This window comes from Schistocerca nitens, chromosome 5, assembly GCF_023898315.1.
Source record: "Schistocerca nitens isolate TAMUIC-IGC-003100 chromosome 5, iqSchNite1.1, whole genome shotgun sequence".
In the NCBI taxonomy this organism is placed as follows: Eukaryota; Metazoa; Arthropoda; class Insecta; order Orthoptera; family Acrididae; genus Schistocerca; species Schistocerca nitens.
This window is the reverse complement of record NC_064618.1, coordinates 135,179,820-135,203,509: the sequence shown is the minus strand read 5'-3', so window position 1 is coordinate 135,203,509 and position 23,690 is coordinate 135,179,820. Positions and strand designations below refer to the sequence as shown.

General features: G+C 40.8%; 1 protein-coding gene across 2 annotated transcripts in view; it reads right to left on the bottom strand.

Annotated features, from left to right (window-relative positions):
* LOC126260932 (alpha-1,3-mannosyl-glycoprotein 4-beta-N-acetylglucosaminyltransferase A) overlaps positions 1–23,690 on the bottom strand; it is an 815,533-nt gene that overhangs the window by 48,820 nt on the left and 743,023 nt on the right. For both annotated transcript variants that reach the window (XM_049958432.1, XM_049958433.1), the window contains 5 exons: positions 20,983–21,348; positions 13,248–13,381; positions 12,188–12,234; positions 7,082–7,392; positions 3,495–3,625 (listed from right to left, as the gene is read on the bottom strand). In XM_049958432.1, the coding sequence (XP_049814389.1) occupies positions 3,495–3,625; positions 7,082–7,392; positions 12,188–12,234; positions 13,248–13,381; positions 20,983–21,348 (989 nt within the window). The remainder of the gene's footprint in view (positions 1–3,494; positions 3,626–7,081; positions 7,393–12,187; positions 12,235–13,247; positions 13,382–20,982; positions 21,349–23,690) is intronic.

The following is a 23,690-nucleotide window of genomic DNA, read 5'->3' as shown; positions in this document are numbered from 1 at the left end:
CAATGTCCACAAAGATAATAAACCCCTACAACATTCTTAACTATGTTATGTTTAGTGCATAGTATAGGGGGGGGCCTAGTGCAGTAGAAGTAGTTTCCGTTTCATACAGAACATTTTTTTGCTTTTATGTGCTTCTGTCAAGAAGTAAGTTGTATATATGTATTTTACTGTGCAGTCTAGTATTTACTAATTTACACTAAGTTTCTTGCATACACTTAAGTGCATTAGCTTTGTGCAAACTGCTTGCCCCCCCACACAAACCATTCGCAACAGGAATAAGAAAGGGGCAAATGACAGTGGTACACAACATCTCCCCCTTCACACACTGCAAGGTGGCTTCTGGAGTACAGATGAAGATGTAATCACTGGTGAGCTCAGCAGTGCATCCTTTAGGCATCATTATTAAGATGATGTATACTTGTTTATAGTAAGAACAAGAGAAATACAAACATATGATACTAATCATACGTTAAAAGAAGAATAAATTAAATCAGAGTGATATCAAAATGAAAATGTGATTTTATCAATTGGACAACATATGATGGCAGCAGAATATGGCAGGAACAAATTGTTCATGTGTGTTTTTGTTAGCTGTGGCCCAGTGGTGAGGGTGTTTAATGTTTCTCCCAAAGGAAATGAGTGTAGAAAACTAGATTTCGATAAGTACATAATTCCTATACCTGCATTTGGCGTTGAATATGAGACTTTCTGACAGGACATATGCTTCTTGTGTGGATAGACAAATGGGAGTGCTGGTCACGAGGAAAGGACGTTTCACAATAATGTGTGATGTAGAGATGGGGGGGAGGCCTCCTGAAGATGCTGGAAGTGCAAGAGTGAGGGTTAATGGCATTTTTTGTTTGGTGTGTGGATTGGTTGGATGATTAAAGGGACCAAACTAAAACGCCATCAGTCCTTTTTTCCTTGAACAGACAGGTCTACATGACTGTAAATCAGATGGCCTACCATGCAAAAGCCAGGGGAAGAAAATCCCAAGGTCTGCCAAATGTCAGATAAGGGACAGAAAGGAAGGAAAGGAGACATAGGGCAAAGGCAGAACAATTGCTCATCTAGGGATCAGCCATAAGACCCCAAAAGCAGAGTGCAATGAGGTGACATACATCCTGCAAACCCCCAGTCAACACTGGAGAGTCCATCCGGGCAGGCATCCAGGTGAGTGACGCTGAGGGAGGGACAGGAAGATCAGAAAGTGGTCACTAGCACACAGGCCATCATGGACTCTCCTGGATGGACGGGAGAAGCCAATAGCTGCAGATGGAAAGCTGAATGGGCAACACTTCAGTGTGTGGGCGGCACTAGTATTTGAGAGGCAAAAGTCAAAGTTTTGGCAATAAGTTTTTGAGGTCTTTACTTCTGCCATTGGTCATTGCCCTCCCCCACAATGGCTTATGGGCATTGAAATCACCTTTTATCACGAAAGGTGGGGGGGGGGGAGGGGGGGGGGGAGGAAGAGCTGAGAAACCAATGCAAACAATGTGTTCCGAGACACACTACCATGAGGGAGCGAGCTAAACATCGCAGATGGTAATATCGTGAAATGCTCTTACCCAAATACCCAAAGCCTCTGAAGGTGTACTGTATTTACTCGAATGTAAGCCGCACTCGAATCTAAGCCGCACCTGAAAAATGAGACTCGAAATAAAGGAAAAAAAAATTTCCCAAATCTAAGCCGCACCTGAAATTTGAGACTCTAAATTCAAGGGGAGAGAAAAGTTTTAGGCCGCACCTCCAAATCGAAACAAAGTTGGTCCATTGTAATATGAGACAATTTAGGTCAAATGAAAGACGATACAGCTACAGTAGTTTGGTTCGAGTCGTAAGCTTAGCAGTTAAGCTTTACCAGGTAGCCATTGCTATGTGTCAGGCGCTCTGTCCGTATTTATACGGGTACCCTTCCTTTTTCACGTGCTTCGTCTGGTTTGAATCGATTGCTTATTTTGCTTTGATCTGATAAGTGCTGTTTTCTTTGTTATAGGTGTTTGTCACTCTAAGCCGAAAATGCATTACTGTACTGTGTCATGCATTGTTTGTCACATTTTGATAGTGCGTGTTTACGGCCTGTCGCCGCTCGCGGCATGACTTGCTTTTGTGCGTGCTACCGCCGCTTAAAAAAAAGAGGAATCGTCTCATTAGCGAAACAATGGCAAGAGACTGCTATTTGTTGTTACTTACACTGCTGCTTTCTTTGATAATGATCAACAAGAACCAAATAATAGATTGCGTATGATAGAACATGTTCTGAACGAGAGTTTAGCGAAAATTTTTCTCCGTTTGCAAATCTTTGCGGCCGCTTCTTTAGTACATCAAATTCTGCACAGAAATTAGTCATCTTACATTTAAAATCTAGTCAGTTGCCGTGCTTCATTTCTGACTGTATCAATATTAGGCATAAGAATAATACGAATATAAACATGACACGATACGATTATTCTTCCGCGTTTGCTGTTGTCTCACTCTAGTTTCGTAGTTTATTAGGCAGACAGGATTTAAATGAGATAGCAGCAAACACGAAAGAATACATGGCAAAATGTTTATATTCGTATTATTCTTATGGTGAAGAGAATAGTGCATGTGATTCACATTTCATCAGGTTCCTATTAGCAACCATCTCTTCTCACAGGTAGGAAAAAACTCTGAACGTAGAGTTGGCCATATTGACAAACATCCCTAACAGTCTTGCCAGTCGGATTTTCGTAGTACATTGAAATTCTGCTACATTCGAAGATGAACAATACGGAATTTGTATTTACTTCATTGGATAATGTATGAAAATGCAGTGGTCGAAACTCGGGGCGGAGAAAAAAAAAAAAGCTCGTCTTCTACCTTTTTTTTTTAATTTATTTACTGATGCAGAGGTTTTGGTGCCAGTATTTATCTTTGTGCCCACAAAGCATGCTTGTGTAGAGCTACATATATTCGATGGCAGAAGTTAGTTGTTGCGGCACCTACCAACATTTTTCAGAACTTCCGCTTGCTTTGCACTCGATTCTAAGCCGCAGGCGGTTTTTTGGATTACAAAAACCGGAAAACAAGTGTGGGAGGGGCGCAGGAGGGGTGGGTGGGGTGGGGGGGGGGGGGGGGGCATTGTTACATTGCTACTTTCTGTTTGTCTTTGCGTAGGTTAAATTTAACATAGTAAAATAGTTAGGAAGAAATGTTGCTTTGGAAGAAAGCTTTTGTTTTCTTCGTCTTCTGAAGCAGTCGCTGTTTCTCTGCTGTTGCTTGCTCAGTTATTACACAATTAGATTCTTATTCATCTAGTAATAACAGTTGCCTACAGGCTATATGAATAAATACTTCCGATTCTGTTGATCTATATCAGTTGATGTCAGTGAAGATGAACCATCAAGAGTACAACTTATCATACAGTTCAACGTAGTACAAGATTATAAATTAGTGCCCTTTCAATCACAATGAAAAATACTACAGCTGTCATGGCATCACACAATTGCAAAGAATATGGTTATACGTACAGCATCCTTATCGAGGTTGCAGATTTTTGTGGAAATGAGGTGATCCAGCAGCCAATCCACTGGCTTGTCATTATAGAACATCAGGAAGAACTGCACCAGCCAAGGCAGGTCGACACATTTGAACATCTTGCCTGCAAATCATAAATCATGAACTTAATAAGTGGAGACAGTGAAAGAAACAAAAAGAAAAGTGTTTTCTTTTGTGTGTGTGTGTGGGGGGGGGGGGGGGGGCGGGTGGTTTATAGAAATTGGCCTCAAAATAGCCCCACCACACAAGTGATTGATGGTAAACAATATTGTCACTTGTGCCTCGACCCCATGACACATGAATGACTTGGTAAGTAATTCTAACCAATATTACAAATTGCAGTAGGTCAATAAGTTCTGTGCTGGAAGTGCTGTGTTTAGCAGCAGTGGCAGTTTGTCTCTCTATCCCCACAAATACTTCAAGAAGTGAATTTAAGAAATGGGAATTTTAATTTATTGGACAAGTTTTGAAATTCTTTTCTTAGGAAGTGTCTGTCACTTTACAGAATATACCACATTTTTCATTGATGGCACGGTTGTCACCATCTTTCCAGTGTTTAATCCAATTAATGTTGTTTTATCAGTCCTCAATTCTTTCTTCATTCATTAGTCTCATAATTTGGCTGTAAGTATTTACACAGTTTTTTTCACAATCTCAACGCGTCTGTAGAAATGTTGTCAATAGCAGCACTGCTTATTGTCATAACTGTTATAAATTTTATGAGGGAGCATTAGACTCCACACTGTCAGGTTGCAGGAGAGCTTCTGTAAAGTTTGGAAGGTAGGAGACGAGGTACTGGCAGAAGTAAAGCTGTGAGTACCGGGCGTGAGTCGTGCTTCGGTAGCTCAGTTGGTATAGCACTTGCCCGCGAAGGGCAAAGGTCCCGAGTTAGAGTCTCGGTCGGGCACACAGTTTTAATCTGCCAGGAAGTTTCATATCAGCACACACTCCGCTGCAGACTGAAAATCTCATTCTGGATTTGCAGGTGTTACAAGTAATAAAGCCTAAAAACTACAGTTTATGCAGCAACTCTGAAAATGAAATGTTGCTGTGTGGCAGACTTTCTGAATGAACCGAAGTTTCACCTAAGTGGATTTTTTTCTGTGCCACAACCCAATGGGAAGTTTATGTGATTTTTCTTTTTCAGTGTAGTAACTGGCATTTCTCTTTATGCACTGTAACTATAGCTCTTTCCTCAACTGCAAGAAGCTGGACCATGCAACTTTGTCAGCGACATGATGCACTGCCTCATTCCCATTACTATGTATGCGACTGATAAAATGACATACCTGACTGCTTGGCTGGTTGCAAGGGGCTTGACGACAGAGCTTCTGTGTGACTTCCAAGTTAACACGCATTCTGACACCATGCGATTTTTATCTTTGGGGGGGATCACAAAGGACTGTGTGTTTCTGCCTCTGCTACCAGTTTATCTACCTGACTTCAGAAAAAGCATTGCTGCAACAATTATTCCGGACACACTGATCAAGGTTTGGGAAGAACTGGCATATCGACTGTGTGTGCCACATTATGAATGGTGCTCACATTGAACAACTTACTTACTTTTTCATTTGATGTATAAGCGGTGTTCAAAAAGAAATGAGGTGGAGCCTGGAATGCACAATCCTGTGACAGGAGGGTAATATCGTGGTGTGTGTAACGAGACGTGGTTCCGACCAGAGCGTGGAAGTTCACAGCCCGTCACTACAAGGCACGCGTGCACGTCATGTGACTATACAGAGCTAGCAACAGCATGCATCAATCGTCCAGCGCTGCCAGTTGCATTGCAAACAGTGACACAGAGGCATCAAAAGAAGAGCAAAGAGGTGGTGGTGGTTTTCTGACAGCGGAAGGAGGAGGAGGAACAGACATTCATCAACGAATGTCACAAGTGTACAGCAAACACTCCATGTCCCTTGCAAGGGTCAAGCATTTCATTTCAGGGAAGGACAGGTGTCGTTAGCTGATGATGCACAGTCTGGAGCACCACACTACATTACTGATGACCTCATCCAACTGGTGGATGCACTAATTACCCAGGATTACCCTGTAATTATGCCATTTTTGGTCCCCTTAAAAAGGCTCCGAGGGGCAAACGATTCACCTCGGATGACAACACCCAGCTGTACATGTTGAACTGGTTAACATCGCTGCCCCAGGAATTTTTGAGACAGCCACTCACTGCCTTGTGTCACAGTGGGACAAGTGTCTGAACAGCCAGGGTCAATACTTATAACACACAGGTACTGCTTTCTGTAATTATGCCTCCAGCTATTTGTTTTTGAACACCCCTTATAGTATTTTTAATCTTAAGTCAATGAATGCTACAATTCATTCAGTATTCATTTTGAAACACCGGGTACATTGGTTAAGTCAAGGGGCATGCCTGAAATGGTTTTCAGAGTTGAAGCTGGCTATAGTTGAGTTTCTGAAAGAAAAATGAAAGCAGGAACTGAAATAAGAATATCCTGAATTATTTGATGTATCTTTAATTTTAATTGAACTTTACTTCTTTTATGTGGAAAGTGGGAGCAAATAAAATGAAAACTGTAATGTGGAAGGACTATTTCCAACAAAAGACATCATACATTTCCGCAATTTCACTGGCACGGAATGAAATATGAATTTTGAAGAATTTGTTTCTACAATTCTTTAAACCGCACAAATTTCTAAAAACATTTTCAGGAGACTGGCAGTCTTATATCTGTTTCCAAGTTTTTTTCTAAACTGTTTGGCACTTCAGTTGAAAGTACCCTGTATATGTGTAAACAGAACTTATCAACCTGCAGTATATAGTTCTCTTTTAAAAGAAATTCTTTTATGTTAAGACTTTCCAGGAGTTCTAAGAAGTTCTCCTCCAGAAGCATTTCCATGTCTCCATGACGAGGTTGCAGATGTGGTACCAATTTTTTGAACAACAATTATGTGAAAGGCTTTTTCAATTATGAAACTAAACATGTCACAGTTATGTGGCAATGTGAGTGGTGTGAAATTGTTTGTCCATATGCCAACAGTTTGTACCAGATGTAAATTTTATTATGCTTCAGCAAGCCAAAAGTAATTGAATAGTACTGAAAATTTGTTTTGTTTGTGATCTGTGTTGTTGAGAAGCATAAAATATGAAACTAAACTGCATGCAAGCTGTTAAGTTTTTTTGCACAGCTGTATTTCCATCTAATGTGCTAAGTTTGCAGATCCCAGTCTTCCTGGTCAGACAATTTGACATGGTAATGGTGTAAGTGTGGAGCCAGACAAGACAGATTTAGAAGTGCGCAGAGTTTCTTGGCCATCGCTGGCATAGAATACTGATACATACTATTACAATTTGCTAAATGCTAGTTTTGACACATATGTGTACTTTTCCATGCTTGTAATACAGAGTTGACTTGATCCATACAATGAATGTTGACTATGGATCCAATTATCATCACATTATGTTACAATATAGTAAAGTAATTTAAATTTTCAGACAGGTTACACTCAGCTTCTTTTAATGGCATGTGAAAGATTTCTCAAAAGGCTAGTTCTTCCAGGATATTGAAATAAGCCATCAACTTACCTATGAAACCCAACTGGCAGAATTCTATCACAAACCACGGCGCCTTTTCGGAAATTTTCTGAAGTGCGTATGATTTCATAGTGGAGACAAAACCATTCTTGGCCAGAATATCATCTTCAAGCTGGACATAAAAGGTACCCTTGGGCTGGGCATACATCATGAGGAAGGCAAAGTCGAGGTTCTGCTTGGTGCGCCACCGCACACGTTCCGGAGGGTCTCCCAGTGTGGTCCTCAGAGCATCCAGGTCTGGGTAGTAGGTGGCAGGTGGTGACACTAGCTCCAGCAAGCCAGTCTCCAGCTGTTCTGGGAACCTGATCAGCATAAGAAATACAGCATTCAGAGCAACAGCAATAGTCCTGATATGTGTAGCACATCAATACAGGATGCTCAAATAAGGACTTGATTACGTTGACATTTTATATGAAATTACTGTGATGATTCACAGAGTAGACTACTGTATTTTTTGGCATACTACATCAAGCTCCGATTCTTATAGTGGTATAGTACTAAGGCAAAGCACTGAAAGTGCTTGCCTCAACGCTGCAGAATGGCTGCTTCTGACAGTATCAAATGTGTTTGTTGTGTGTTTTGGTTCAAATAATGGACAGCTGCAACCACCTGTTTTCTTACAATAAGAAATGCGACTCCTTTACGTGTAATACTACAGGTGAACTGTTTACCCTGAAACATCGATTTCAACCTGCATAAAAAATGATGTAGTAGGTGCAATGGAAGTGCAGCTATTTATTCAGAAGACAACCTGTGTGTGTGCTGTTGCACTGTTAACACCATCAGTTATATATGTAGTATTCAGGCAGGGAACCATGATAAATGCTTATCAGGTGAACAACATCTGCTGTAATGCAACTATGAATGTCATACCATGGTACACTGAATTCTGTGGGGCACAAATGTGCCACAAGACATATTCATGCAAATGGCGAAAGAATAATTTTATAAGGATCCATTCAAATTTGAGTACTATGCACATCTTGTTTTTACAAAATGAAAGAAAGCATATCATTTTACAGGATTTCTGCTAGTAATAGCTTGTCTGATGGACTAACCTAGCACGAGAGAAAGACGAAGTATAATTACAAATAACTTAAGGAATAAAGATAAACCCCGTGAGAAGTAACAAAGTAGGACAGCTCCACTAGCTACAGTTCTACTCCTTAAATACAATTTTTTTCATTATTACATAATGTGTATTCTATAGCTTCATAAATGGACTAAAATCTTATCTATGCCATATTTTCTTAAACTTGTTTATTCACAATGTAATATACAATGGATTAATGACAATAATATATTTAATTCATCTGGAAATATTTTATTTAAGGAAATATTAATAACTATGCTGAAAATGGTTTGTTCCACGATTAACATAGGACGTTTGAAAGCTGTTTATTCTCCACTTGTCAAGAAATGTTTTACTTTTTCCAAAATTGTGTTTTAAAACTTATTTCTACATAAAATTTTCTTGTTTAGAATATTCCAATTTCAAAATGTTATTCTTATCTAAATCCAGTTATACAGTGAAGTAGCTCTGATTGTTTATGAAAGTGTGTACTTTCACTAAAATATCAATTCAAATTAGAAAACTTCACTAACTGGAAAACTCTTGGCAAATTTAGGGGTATCCCCATGCACGTTAAAACTTCTATCAGAGTAGCACCTACTATTTTCTAGTTATGCGGCTTTTTATTGATCATGGTAACTTCAATGCCTAATTTGTTTCTATATGTTATAGTTAAAAAGTAGAATGTAAAAATCCCATATTTTCCAATCTGCAGTTTCCATGATGCACATCTATGAATAGCAGTCACACTTTTAGTTTTAGGTAGTCTACAGTTGGTATTCAGACGGCACAATTACTGTGCCAGATAACATCTTGTAAAGTAACATGTTGGTTTTTGCCACAAGTAAATTTTGTGAAATTTCTGTAGATTACTGATCAGCATACAGATCTTGAGGTTCCTGCAGGTTACACAGTTGATCTTCAAAATAAAACTTTGTGTCAATAAATAAGTGGAGATCAAAATATTGTCCGCCTCAATTGCCGAGTGGTCAGCACAATGGAATGCCATGCTAAGGGACCCAGGTTTGATCCCCGGCTGTGTCAGATTTTCTCTGCTCAGTTGTTTTCATAATCATAAAAATATTAATTCTGGAGTGTTATGTATGCTATTTAACAACTGTTTCCCAAATTCAATAATCAGACTATATTTTTAACAGTACTGTAGCTGTACAGGGGGGGAGGGGGGGGGAGGTGGCTGACAGCTGGGAGAGACCTCATCCAGAGAGAGTTGTGCACAGTGCACAATTGGAGCAGTGGATTGCGAGGGGGAGATAGAACACAGAGGGAGAAAGAGACTGAGGGGAAAAGGGTGTGGGATATGGGCAGGCTGGGTGATCTTAGGTCCTGGAACAGAGATGGAGATGAGGGTGTGGCAGGCTAGGAGAGCTACAAGGTTGAAGGGTGTACAGCAAGGGTAACTTCCATATATATAATTCTGAGAAACTGATGTTAGTCAAAGGATCCAGACGGCCCACAGTTTGGCAGTGGCCATTCTTTTGGGTGGACAGTTGGATGGTGGTCATATCCAAATAAAGTGTTGTGGAGAAATTGAGCAAAGGTGGTACACAACTGCTTTCACAGACAGCCCTGCCTCTGACAGGATAGGGTAAGCCTGTTACAGGCCGAGTAGGCTGTACTCACTGGGTATAACTGACAGGTATTTAACCTGGGTCTTCCACAAGGGTATGACTTGGGTGGGAAAGGATTGGGAGCTGGTGTAGTGTGTATCAACGGATTAGGATATTTTGGCATGTAACTGAGTAGAGATTGCAGATTAGCCCCATTTATATGTGTATTTGTGGTTTGTCTCAATTACTCAATGAAAATTTGTCAGGACTTTAAGAAGACCAGTGATTACCAATTCTTGTATTACTGTCAAAATTATACCACTGCTCAATTTGCAGCAATGTTCGTATGATGCCGGTGGCATTACATAGTCTGGAAATAATGGGAGAATTATTCCAGCCCCAACAGTTCTGAGATACTTCTAATATGAGAGCAGCTGCTTCAAAAACTTAGCAATGTGTATACTAAGATCACATTTATATTCTGAAAATCACGTTATGGATTACTATGAAGAGTATTAAGAATTACAACACTCATTCATATAGCCAATTTATTCAGCACTATGCCCAAAAGGGATGACTGCCAGTTCTAATTTGTGCTTTTCTATTTTACTGCTCTGATCATTCCACGATTTGTACTATTTGCAAAGTTTTTCTTGAGTGCTAGAATCATTAGTTCATAATTACAGATGGCAGAGGCCTTTACCATTAACGTCCTGTGTCTGGTGTGACAATACTGGAAATCAAATGGCACTTTGTATAGTAGCACAGTAGTGAACAGCTAGCATTACAAAACAATAAAAAGAACTTTGATCTGATGACAGTACATGTAATTATAAACAAACTTACACCAAATGAGGGCAAAACTGCTGTTGTGAAGTTCTTGGTGATTATAAATGATCTCAGTAATACGGAGTCACTGCCTACAGCTAATGTGTCCACTAAGAATAAATTTTTAGGCAACGTGATTAACACTTTGCATGAACAGGGCATACCAGCTACATTTGTAAAAAAGATTATTTCCAACATTTACTTACTAAAAAGTCTCACAAATATAACAACTCCTCCCATCCTTAAGTATACTGTGGATTAATCCACTCATGTTTACAAAATGAGAGAGAAATTTGGGGTGGGGCACCCACAGTCTACATGGACAGTATATCAAGGCTTTAGGAGGCAGCAGTTACAGTAACTGGTAATATGTATAATCAGACCCCAGTCCTGTAGGAACTGCTGTATCAAGTATAATTTACTGACTTTGTACTCACTGTGTGTCCTTAAGACAATTATATTTATAGAAGAGAATAAATAAATAAATAAATAAATAAATAAATAAAGTCGAATGAATAAAAATATTCTTAATTACGATAAACAAATTAGATGTAATTACGGTAGTTACTGAGTGACAAAAGAGCTACAGATTACAGTCCAGTTGAAGCTGAAGACAGTTCTATAACAGCCAAGTAACATAAATTGACTCCCTGGAAATCTCTTAAGAGCAAGTTGAAAGCATTGTTTCAGAAAAAATTTGCATGTTCATGTATATTGACACTATTGCCCTGGTCTTAACTATTACATTCTGCATTTTAAAAAATACCAGTCAGTAACACTTTTCTGCAATTAACTGTGTCATTTGCGAATATTCTCAGAATGCTGTTGACATTATCTATTATCCACCAAGTCAGTGGAAGTTCTTGGGCAGCACTCACAAAGAATAAGAATATTTTCAACAAAACTCCTTTCACAATGCTGCTTTGCCAGCAGTGTAAACACACAGTAATATATGTGAATCGAAGTCTCGCAAAATAAACTTTTAGCCACAAAGACCATGAATTTCTAAATTCTTTTTGTCCAGTTATATTTTGTTTTGTAACCTTGAAATCAAATTGGTTTAAAAAGAGGCTATGACACTTTCATAAATTTATTATCTCCTGATGTTTTTCACAGTGTTGTAGAAATTGTTGCCACCAATAAATTTAATGATTTGAATGTCAGACTGTTTTACATTTTCCATAGTTCTACCTGGAAGTAACGATACCCACTGCTTTGAATAGGAACATGCTATATGTACAGCTTTTACAGTTTATACTATGAACGGTACCACACTGTCTTTGTTAATAATATTAAGTTACTAACATACATTGTAATTGGTATCACATTTGCTCGAGGTATCACTATCACTTCTTGCCTCATCACTGGTGGCTATCTGCTGGTAATGCACATTCTAATCACTTTCCGGTACTTAGTCACTGGTGTCTACAGCCCTCCCTTCATAAATGACTTAGTGAATGTAACATTACATGTTCATATCTTACAATTACTAAAATGATTTCAATAAAAAAGTTGTTTGGAGTTCAATAAAGTAATCACGTAGGAGATCAAAGTATCTTCCCTTTATTTATGTCAATATTCTCCTTTTATCAGGTAGGTTGAAAAATATAAATCACTTAATATACTTACTGTGATTCAAGTTGTCTAACAACCTGCAAGACGTAATCTTGATCTGTCTGTGGACAAACAAAAGTAATAGTTCAACATTAACAGATATTGAGATGAAAAAACTTAATTTTTATAGCAACATTAAAATTTCATGAGCACATGTGTATCTCTCAATATATGATGCCAAGAAATCAACAGTCATTTTTAAGTTTAAAAAAACTTAAGGTAAAAAAGAAACCACAGCTGAAATGATTAGGGACATTATCTCATAATTAAAGCATAGAAAATATTTTGGATGGATCAAAAAATTCAAGGATATGACCAGAAAAGAAAAAAAAACTGGTGGAGCTAAAAGAAGAAAAAGAATCATTGAAACAAGAGGGTCTTCCTGGAAAAAGAGTCAAAATCAGATTCTTTAGGTAAGAGGGCGAGAGGGGCGTGGGAGATGGGAATGGGAGGAGATGGGGGGAAATGGGAGGAGATGGGGGGAAATGGGAGGAGATGGGGGAAATGGGAGGAGATGGGGGAAATGGGAGGAGATGGGGGAAATGGGAGGAGATGGGGGAAATGGGAGGAGATGGGGGGAGATGGGGGGAAATGGGAGGAGATTAAGCCAGGTTAGGTCCGCCCTTCAGTGAGCTAACTTGTGACATTTGAAAATAAAATTGCTACAAATATTATCTGTGCACCTAACCTTGCACCTCTTTGCAGTGCACCTGATGGAGGGTTAAGAAAATCCTGAATGTGGAAGGATATGATCACATTTTACAAAATAAAAGAAAAGGGTATTACTCACTAAATTCTTTTGATCAGATAGCATATTTTGATGGCCATCTTACATGACAGATCAGAACGTTATTTGTCTGTTTTGTTCTGGAATTCTAGTGTGCAAGAACAGCATGCTGGCATTTCATTTCAAAGAATGGGGAACTTCTCAAAACACTGTGTCAGGATGCTTTCTACTGAGCTTAAAACAAGATGTATCATCAGTGTAATTTTCCAAGGTGGTCCACTTTCTCATAATTCATAAAGGCCAATATCTCAATTATTTTAATTGCCAAACTATTGGCAAATATCATACCTCAGCAACAAAGACTATGATGAGACTATCATTTGCCTCCTGTGGGCTCATGCTGTCCACCAGGTTCTTCAGTGTGGCCAGCAAGTAGCTCTGCACCTGACGCCGCACAGTCGGGACTCCCATAACCATTGACACTGCAAATACAGACACAGAACTGAAGCACATTTAGCTGCTAATTTAAAATTAATTAAAGTCAACACACACTTAATATACTGACTAATGCAATAAATATCAACTGCCTGCTCTCAGTTCCTAAGCAATCTTTTTCATTCCACCATGGACATGCAACCTCTGAAGTCAACCAGAGGATATTAGGATGGATGTGTAAGCTGCATCACATATCAGAATTGTTATGTGAATCCCTCAGTCCTGGGCAAAGCCAAAATTTTAATAAAGTCTCAGTGTTCAAGATGGTGTTAGTAGGACATTTAGTTCTCTACACTGAGCGTTCATCATTGAAGCTTCGTTTTGAGGACAGTTCTGTCTGAGAAGGAAATCCAAATGTGGGAAGATAGGCCTATCACTCCAGTACAAATCCACCAGGATGTGTCTGCAGGCCAGGAAAATGAGGTGAGGGCACAGAATGGCTGATGCTTCTAACACAATGACCCTATCACCATGACTGCTGCAGTGGTTTAATGTAGATCCCTGTAGAATACTGTATGTATTAATGTCCCCTCAAATTATGAAGAGTAGAAGGAATTATGAAATAAGATCAGAGAGAGAGAGAGACTATTTAGAGGTCTGTTTGCTGTCATACTACATTACATGGAAATTAAACTTTCACAATAGCTGCCTTAATAGCTGTCAGAGTGGCAGGAGTGGAGTGTATGTATCATTCAAATGGACAGACACAATACCTTTTACTATGTGCACAAAGTCATCTCTACAGTGGTAGCCAGGGGCTTCAATGGATTCAACTTTTTTTTTTTTTTTGCAATCACAAACACAGGGGACTTGTCTGAGCCAACTTTCTCAATTCCTCCATAAGTGATTTGACTCCATTTATGTTCCACTGTAGTATTGGAGACCTGTAACAGTGACGCTTATTGCACAATTTGCACAGTGACACTTGTCTCATTTTTCTGCTATGGGTTGAAGAACATTAATAAGAAAGTGTAGAAAAGAGGACTTTAAGGTTCATTCAATGTGCATCCGTCGTCGTCATGTGTTACTTGTTGGTCTGCTATTCTTACAACAGATGGAGATGGTTTGCTTGTTATTTTTATTGTATGTATGTAGTATGTATGTACTTATTTTTTATTTATTGTGACACACATTCAATAGATCCATTATTGTGAGACAGCATGTAGATGTGGAGTCAAAACATTTAATGCATTATTATGTTCAAGCCATTAATTGCTAAAGAGGTTAAAAATACCAATTTCAGATACTGTCTAGACACAGAATTTGACTTGTAAAGTACAAAGACTTCTCAGGACTTACAGGACACCTTGTGATTTACAAGATATGTGAAAAAATTGATGATGACATCACTGTTGTCCTACTACCTGTGTAGACCAATATGTTCATTCCTTCCAGATGCCCAGTCTGGGTTTCAGCTCCATACAGCCACCACGCAATTTCTGAGAGTGGTTTTGTTGTGTTTATGTAAATGGAGCAGTGGAATTCAGAGCAGTGTTATGCCATCAAGTTTTCTGTTAAACTTGGGGAATCCACGAGTGTGGCCTCTGGAAAGGTGAAACACGTCCGAGGGAAAAATTCCTTTTCAAAAGCACAAGTATTTCACTGGCGCAAATCGCCTTTGCAAGCCGAAGAATATGTTGAAGATGAACCTCCCTCAGAGAGACTTTCAACTTCAAAAACCGATGAAAACATCAAATAGACTGACATTTAACAATAAGGACAATGAGTGAGCTGTTAAACTTTTACACTTTTACCATACATCAAATTTTGGGCCAAAGATTTGAACATGTGAAAGGTTTGTGCCAAAAAACCTCACAACTGGAAGGGCAATCAAAGAATCTTCTGCATTGGTCATCTTGAGAGGACTGCCAATGACCCCGATTGGTTCAATCGTGTGATCACTGGAGATGAACCCTAGCTTTTTGTGTACAATCCTGAGAAAGTAGCAAAGTGTAGAGTGGCACTCCAAGACATCATATTGCCTGAAAAAGCTTGAATGAGGAAATTGAAGATCAAAACAATGTTTATCTGCCAGAATGAGATTTTCATTCTGCAGTGGAGTGTGCGCTGATATGAAACTTCCTGGCAGATTAAAATTGTGTGCTGGACCGAGACTCAAACTTGGGACCTTTTGCCTTTTGCGGGAAAGTGCTCTACCATCTGCAGTGCACACACTGTTGCAGAGTGAAAATCTCATTCTGGAAACATGGCTAAGCCATGTCTCCGCCATATCCTCTCTTTCAAGAGTGCTAGTTCTGCAAGGTTCACAGGAGAGCTTCTATAAAGTTTGGAAGGTAGGAGACGAGGTCCTAGCAGAAGTAAAGCTGTGAGGACGGGGTGAGAGTCATGCTTGGGTAGCTCAGATGGTAGAGCACTTGCCCACAAAAGGCAAAGGTCCCGAGTTCGAGTCTCGGTCCGGGACACAGTTTCAATCTGCCAGGAAGTTTCAATGCTGATTAGCCTTTTGTTTGACAGTCGATGTATCATGCATAAGGAATTTGTTTCTCCAGGACAAACTGTCAACCAGATGTTTTACAAAGATGTCCTTGAAAAGTTCACAAAAAGAGTGACCCGAGTGAGACAGTAAATTGAAGACAAGTGCATGCTGCCCATGTCAGATGCACACTTCCATCACTGAATTTTTTGTGTGAAAAGGCATTCCCTTCGTTCCACATCCACCCATATATTCACCTACCTGGAGTCCCCGTGACCTTTTTCTTTTCCTGAAATTGAAAAATGTCTTAAAAGGATGTCATTGTGGGACTCTAGAGAACATTCCAAAGAAAGTGACCAACTTGTTACAGGCCCCACTAGTTGAAGACTGTCAGTGCTGCCACCAAGACACGACACCACTGGTCTATACCTGCCAAAGGGAACTACGTACTTTGAAGGAAACAGTAATGTTGTCTGAAGGGAGAGGAAAAAACAAAAATCAATGATGATAATATAGCTGTGGTGGTGATGGTGGCAAGCAGTGCTTTAAACCTCTAAGATTTTCCCACAAGAGGAATGAATATACACTGCTATTGGTTGACAAATGAAACTAATCACATAAAGTAAACTTTACACAACCTGTGCTGATTTGTCTGTATATTAAAAAGGATAGTTGTTCGCGTAATATGATGACTTGAATTATAATTTAATCTGCTAGCATGGCTGCTGCTGTTGTGCAGATACTTTAATGTGGCAGTTTTAGGTGGGTGTGTTTTGGAGAAAGCTTGTGTAAGATGCCAGAACAATTCAGGCCTATATTACCTTGTTTGAGGCACTGTCACCACACAGCAAGCAATTGAGGTAGCCATTACTGAATGCTTTGAGTATTTTTGTTTGCTTTTTTGTGTGTTGCTCATTGTTTCCTTTACTGAAAATGATATCTAGGTCTAGAAATGACTCCTACCACCATAAAATGTAACGCCAGTCACTGTCACCATGTGAGAGTTCTGCTGTTGCAAGAGCATAAATCTCAGGTGTAGGTTGCCAAGCTTGCGAGGGGGAGTTATGGCTTGTTCCCTGTGTCGCTCCTCTCGCCATGGCAATTTTCAGTGAGCCAGAACATTTTATCACCTGCTAAACACAGTGTCGGTCCCCTTGTGGAACCCAATACAGCAGCCATTCTGCCATGGCATTGATTCGACAAGCTTCTGGAGGTATGCAGCACTAGATGTCTTATCACAGACTACGCAATTTCCATAAATTACTGGCCAATAGCCTGACAGTGTCCCAAGTGTGTTCCACTGAGTTCAGATCAGGCGAAATTGGTGACAAAGAAAGTATGAGTACACTATCATGCTCCTCAAACCACACTATCATTACCTTGGGACATGGACAGTTATCCTGGTAGATGATGGCATTGCCATTATTGGGTAAGATGGCGGTCAGCAATAATATGTGCATAATCCACAACTGTACTGATGTCTATAATTACTGCCATAGGTCCCATGGAAGCCCAGATGAGTGCCCCCATAGAATAATACTGGTCCCATCAGCCTGCATCTGTTGCACGTTGCACGATTCGACAGCTGTTCGCAAGGATTACAGCCTAACCAGAAATGACTACTGACGTGGTGGAACAAGGATCTGTTGTCATCCAACCAGGTGAGGGCTTTACATTGATAAGTGATCCAACTGTGATTATCTGACGCCCACTAGAATCATAAATGTCATTGGGCCAATATGGAAACACTTAGGCAACAATGTGTGCTGAATGGTGTGCTTTGAAACATTTGTGCCTGCACCAGTACTGTACCATGCCACCAGATTGCTCCCTATCCCGCTTTAGAGAGCATGCAAGCCTCCCAAGTACATATTCTGTGATGACTTGTGGATGTCCAACACCTTGTCAGATTCTTATATCACCCTCCTCTGAATATGCTCAGAACATTGGCACACAAAAATTCGATCAATTTTGCAGTTTCCAAGACGCTTATTTCTAGTCTTTCTTCATCATCCCGTTCAGTAAGTCTTGTTTGACCTAAGGTTCTGGGCGACTTTCCCAAAATCACCCCATTTCATTTCATAAACCTCATTAGTCCTTTTCCTTCTCCCCTCTTCCTTCCCCTTCAACCCTACTGGAAGAGGAAGGAGCCACTGACTCCTGAAGATTGCAGATTTCAATAGCTTTTTGTATGTTTTCTACTGCTGCTGCTTGGTGAGTAATTTTTTTTCTATCTATCCCGTTACAATAGATGTCCTCTGTGAAAGTTTTTAATGTCAGTAGATTTCCCTCTTTACAGAGCATTCTGAGGTTAGAATTATTCCCCATTTGTCTGCTTCTATACTTTCCTTGCAATATCATATGTCCACAAGGCTGACAAGTGACAATATCGCAGAAAGCAGTGGTCAGAAAGTTTTGTCTCGTTCATTGTGTAAGTTCTGTTTATTCCGACTTTCACACTACAGTGTCCACACTGTAATTTATCCATCTCACTGAATACAGAAATGAGTGGGACACAGTTGAAAATATTGGTATGAAGTAAATCCACCATGCAATGTAATATGGCTTGCAGAATATACAGGTTGTATTATTATTAATGGCATGAACACATACAGTTGAAAGTGTACATCACTAGAAGCAAATGTGTTTCAGTGAACGTAAGTCCAAAAACTAACCATTTGAGAGATAATTGCAATGAGTTTAACAGCTACTACTAATGTGATTCTGTACAAATATCACATGCGGATATGTGGTGGTGTAAATGTTTACATTTTTGAGACCTGGTATTGTCAAGTGAATGGATACAACAACACAATACACATTCAGAATGCCACTAATGTCAGCTGTTTACTGAGTATCAGTTGTGTTGCACAAGTGTAGGTGGTAACGAAACATTACAGTAAGAAGGCTTGTGTAGACATGCATTTCATGTATGGTAGGGCTAATGGCAATGCACAGGAAGCCGTGTGCGTGGTCCAAGAGGCATACTCTGAGAGTGAAACATTTGTAGGAGTGCATTAACATCTGACAAAACTGGGGGTGGACAGACATGGACAAATTACACCTGTGCCAGAAACTGTGGTGTTGGAAACAGTGTAACTTTCCAAGAATCTTGAAAAGGAGACTTTCTGCACAAATTCCTGGAATGAGTCACAACTGTGTTTGGAGGATGATGCATCACCCTGTATCACCTCCAGCGAGTTCACTGTTTAGTGGGGTGGACTTTAGTACTAGACTAACATTCTGTCAGTGGCTACAACAACAAGCTGTGGATAACCCTGCATTTACAATAACACTTTATTTATAGATGAAGTAGGGTTCACTTGTGATGGCATGGTTAACACAATTCTCATATTTGGAGTCATCTCCTCCAACCCACATGCTTTGCACGTGTCTTCACACCAGCAAAATTTCTCAATGGGTTGGGGTTGGGTTGTTTGGGGAATGAGACCAGACAGCGAGGTCATCGGTCTCATCGGATTAGGGAAGGACGGGGAAGGAAGTCTGCTGTGTCCTTTGAAAGGAACCATCCCAGCATTTGCCTGGAGAGATTTAGGGAAATCACAGAAAAAACAAATTAGGATGGCCGGACATGGGATTCAACCGTCGTCCTCCCGAATGTGAGTCCAGTGTCTAACCACTGCGCCACCTCGCTCGGTATTTCTCAATGAAAGTGTGGCTGGGGGCTACTAGGTGATCATCTTAGTGGGCTGTAAAAGTTACCAAACTCAACAAATGAAAATGCCTTCAGTCTGTGCATCGTCTTGCAGAATTGCTAGATGTTCCCTTAGAGCAATACCAGAGGATGTGGCACACTGCTGAGGGAGCATCGACACACTTCGATGCTACGGAGGGGTGTCATGAAAAACACTGATGTGGCCAAGCATTTATTGGGTAAGGAGGATCTGAACGGCATGGATTTGTTTGTTTGAGGCGGCCTTAGAGGTGTGCCACTCTGATTAATGCAGTTGAATTGGAGCAGAGACCTGTCAGTGCTTGTTTAATATTTTGAAATGATCCACACAGGTCAGAAACAATTTGAAACTCATTACAGGGTTATAGGCCTGTATCTGGATACGAGGACGGCACTTTGATCACCACCTTTAACTATGAGTATTTCATGTAACTGTTGTGTTCATACAGCAAATCAGTACATCTACTAAAGTACCTCTACTATACGTGGAAACTAAGTTGACATTCTCCGTGGTGGCCGATAGAGGCAACATTAAAAGCATTTCCCATCTACAGTCCTCCCATCAGTAACCTCGTCAAGTGTCAACTTAGTCTGCACGTATAGTAATATCTTTTCTTATTGTGTATGGTGGTGGTCATTTTCCTAACTGGGATGACGTTTACACAGAATTCAATCAGTGGTGCTTGTTACCCAGGGCCGGCCGGTGCTAGTCCGAGTGCCGCCCCGTGCGAGCTGCTAAATTGCTGCCCCTTCTTTTTTGTACAAAACGTTTGTGGGATTTTATTTAAACAAATCTGTAGGAAATGTCAGCAATCAATCACAATTTTTGTTTTTACTTTTCAGATCTACCTAGGTTTCGGTCACTGAGTGGCCAGTCTCAAAGCTTTTAATATGTGCTTACATCTGTCATGAAGGTTTCGTCTTCTGCAAAATTAGTTGTGAGTAAACGCACTGCGCTTAACAGGCTGGCAGCGCTCCATTCATAAGAATACTGGCGTGTGCGCCAGACTGCTTCCCCCTCTCTGTTCCTCAGGCGTAAACACGACAGTGCTGCCACAGTGGCGAGGAAGAAATTAGTCCTCCTTCCTCCCCTTGTTCAACAGGGGCAGACGGCAGGTAGTCGAGGCGCCGTGTCACAGTTCCCGAAAGCGCTCCCTCCGAGCTTTGGTTTCGAATCCTCTCTTGGGCATGAATGTTGAGTTTGTCCTGAAAAAAGGAGGGGTGGGCGGCAGATTTGCCGCCCTTTGGAAAGTACCGCCCCGTGCGGCCGCACGTTTCGCACGTACCTTGCGCCGGCCATGTTGTTACCCATAAATTTGCAATTGTCTCCCAAATGGTTCGTTAGAGGATTTATATTTATCCGAGACCTTTTTCTGCTTCTGGTAATGTGTACTGTATGCATTTACTCCACGACTTAGGATACACCCTATGTAGGTAGATAGACGGGAGAGTGGACTCACCGCCGACGCGGCCCTTTGAGAGGCAGTAGGCGGGCCGTAGAGAGCCGGCGGCGTCCAGCAGGTGCGGCAGGAAGTGGAAGGCGGAGGGCAGGCGCAGCGGCGGCCCGGCGCCCTGGCCGGCCGCGGAGCTGGCGTTGCCCGCGCCCGACAGCAGCGCGCGCAGCTCCGGCGCCGCCAGCGCGCCCAGACCCTGCCCCGAACCGCCGCCGCTGGCGTTCGCGCTGGCGCCAGCGTCCAGCAGCGCCGCCAGCGGCTGCGCCAGCGAGCGCACCTCCTCCTGGCGCGCCCGGTGCTGCGACTCCAGGTGCTGCAGCCGGGCCTGCAGCTCCGCCAGCCGCGACACCAGCGCCTGCTCGGCGCTCACGTCTGCAACACAGGAGTAGCATCTGCTGTAAAATTTATTCGTTACCCTGATTCTGGATAACAGCGGGTTGGCCAATGTCATGAATCATCCTCAAAGATTACCTTTTTTTGTTTTTAAAGCTAACCGATACCATGTGTAATCTCTAATCTCGCATAGGTTAAAACTATCTCAGCTGTCTCACTAAAGGACTTCATACGAGTTTGTATACTATGTATTGTATTTCAGGCTAAAATGTACAAAAAAGAAATTAATGTGTTACAATCGATATGCACTAACAGTAAAAATTATTCTTCTTTTAAAAATATTTGAAATTACAAAATTTGTGGCATATTTAAAATTCACATTATGAATTGCACAATCTAACACAAATAATTAAATTCATTTCTGGATTAATTTATGAAATAATGATATTTTAGCGATGATTCGTCTTTTGTTTTGTAAACTTTCACTTTGTAAACACTCTGGAAATTGTCAACTATCGTAGAATGTAAGGGGTGTGGACATGCCTCTGATGCAAAAGCACATATTTCGTCAAACTTGTCAACAACAATGTAATTTTTTGAACGTGGAAGTTGTAAAGTCAGTGTGGTTTAGAAGAATGGGATAAAATAAAAGATATTCATAGCAACAGGCAGCTCTGTAACAGTTATTTTGTCAACACGAACCTAAGAAATCGAAATTTTCAGGTGAAAAAGTACTCCTAGATGAGACAGCCATCTACAACATCGAGATAATCAAGCTAAGTAAAATGTTCTTTTATAATCTTACTCCTCTCGAAGTTTTCAAGATTTTTGCAAGGAATGTGACTTTAATGGTGACGTGTGGGAGGGTAAGATTACAAAGTCCTGTTGTTGTCTAACGCCACAACGTAAACGCGTGTATTGTTAGAATGTAATTACCACAAATGGCTTGAAGCGTATAGGGGGAGTAACAAAAAACAATTTTCTCACCGTGCACACCACGAACATCTGCACGCTGAACCTCTGGTGCGAGTTTTTAGCCCTGTGTTTCTCGCTGTACAATGTACACTACTTGTCATTGAAATCTGACCACTACAATAGACAGCAAATAACGAAATTTTGGTGACTGATTTTATAATACAGCATGAAGAATATAAGATTCCAGTTGTAATTGATTGCAGTATGTGGAACTTCTCAGGTTGGTGCATACGTTCGTAGCATTTTTGTTTTTCATATTGGTATCCTGGTTGCTATGGGTCTATTTAGCGCTTGTCATTTTTTATTTTTTGTTCACTGTTGGTATTTGAGTTTAGACATTGTCATCTGAAGACAGTGAGTGGAGCTGCGGACGCCAGAAAATAGAATGAGCAGTGGAGAAATCTGAACATTTGTGACATACTCTTCTGTTTGAGCTCAATAGAAATGTGATGGAAGCGGAGGCAGCCAGAAACATTTGCACTGTGTGTGGGGATAATGCCATTGGACAGAGCTGGCAAGAAACTTATTTTCTCGTTTTGAGGAGGATCGTTTGGAAATTAGAGACTCTCCACGCTCAAGAAGATTTTCGGGTTTCGTGATGATGATGGGTTAGTGGGGCGCTCAACTGCGCGGACATCAGCGCCCATATAAGTCCCAATCTCTACACAGTCCAGTCTAGCCACTTTCACGAATGAGGATGGAATGGTAAGGACAACACGAACACCCCGTCACCGGGCAGGGAAAATCCATAACACGGCCGGGTTCTGATGATCGTTTAAACGCATCAGTCCACAACGATCCATGTCAATGTACTAGAGAACTGGCAGAAGTGACGAACTGTGATCATTCCACTATCGTGTGAAGTTTGCATGCAATCGGGAACGTTCAAAAATAGAGTGCATGTGTACTGCATGCTCTAAACCAAAATCTCAAAAATCAGCTGATAGCCATACGTGCATCTCTGCTTGCTCGTCATCAACTGGCACGTGAACAACGCCTACCATAGTTACCGATGACGTGAAATGCTGTCTCTATGCGAACATAAGGAAAAGAAAAGAATGGTTGAGCCAAAACAAAGCAGCAACTCCCTGTACAAATATCCGTGCGCATCCACGAAAGATAACGTTATGCATCTGGTGGAGCAGCGACAGTGTGGTGTGTTACGAATTGCTTCTCCTTGGTGTAACAATCACTGCCGACATTTGTCGTCATCAACTGAGACGTTTTGTAGATGGAGTCAGAAAACAACGACTAGGAAGACTGCGTGAAGTGATGCTACTCCACGATAATGCCCTCCCACATTTTGCTAGACTGACAAAAGAACAATGTAAAGGAGTTCGGTTGTGAAGTCATTCCACACCCTCATTCACCTGATCTTGCAAGATTTTCACCTTTCCGGCGCTCTA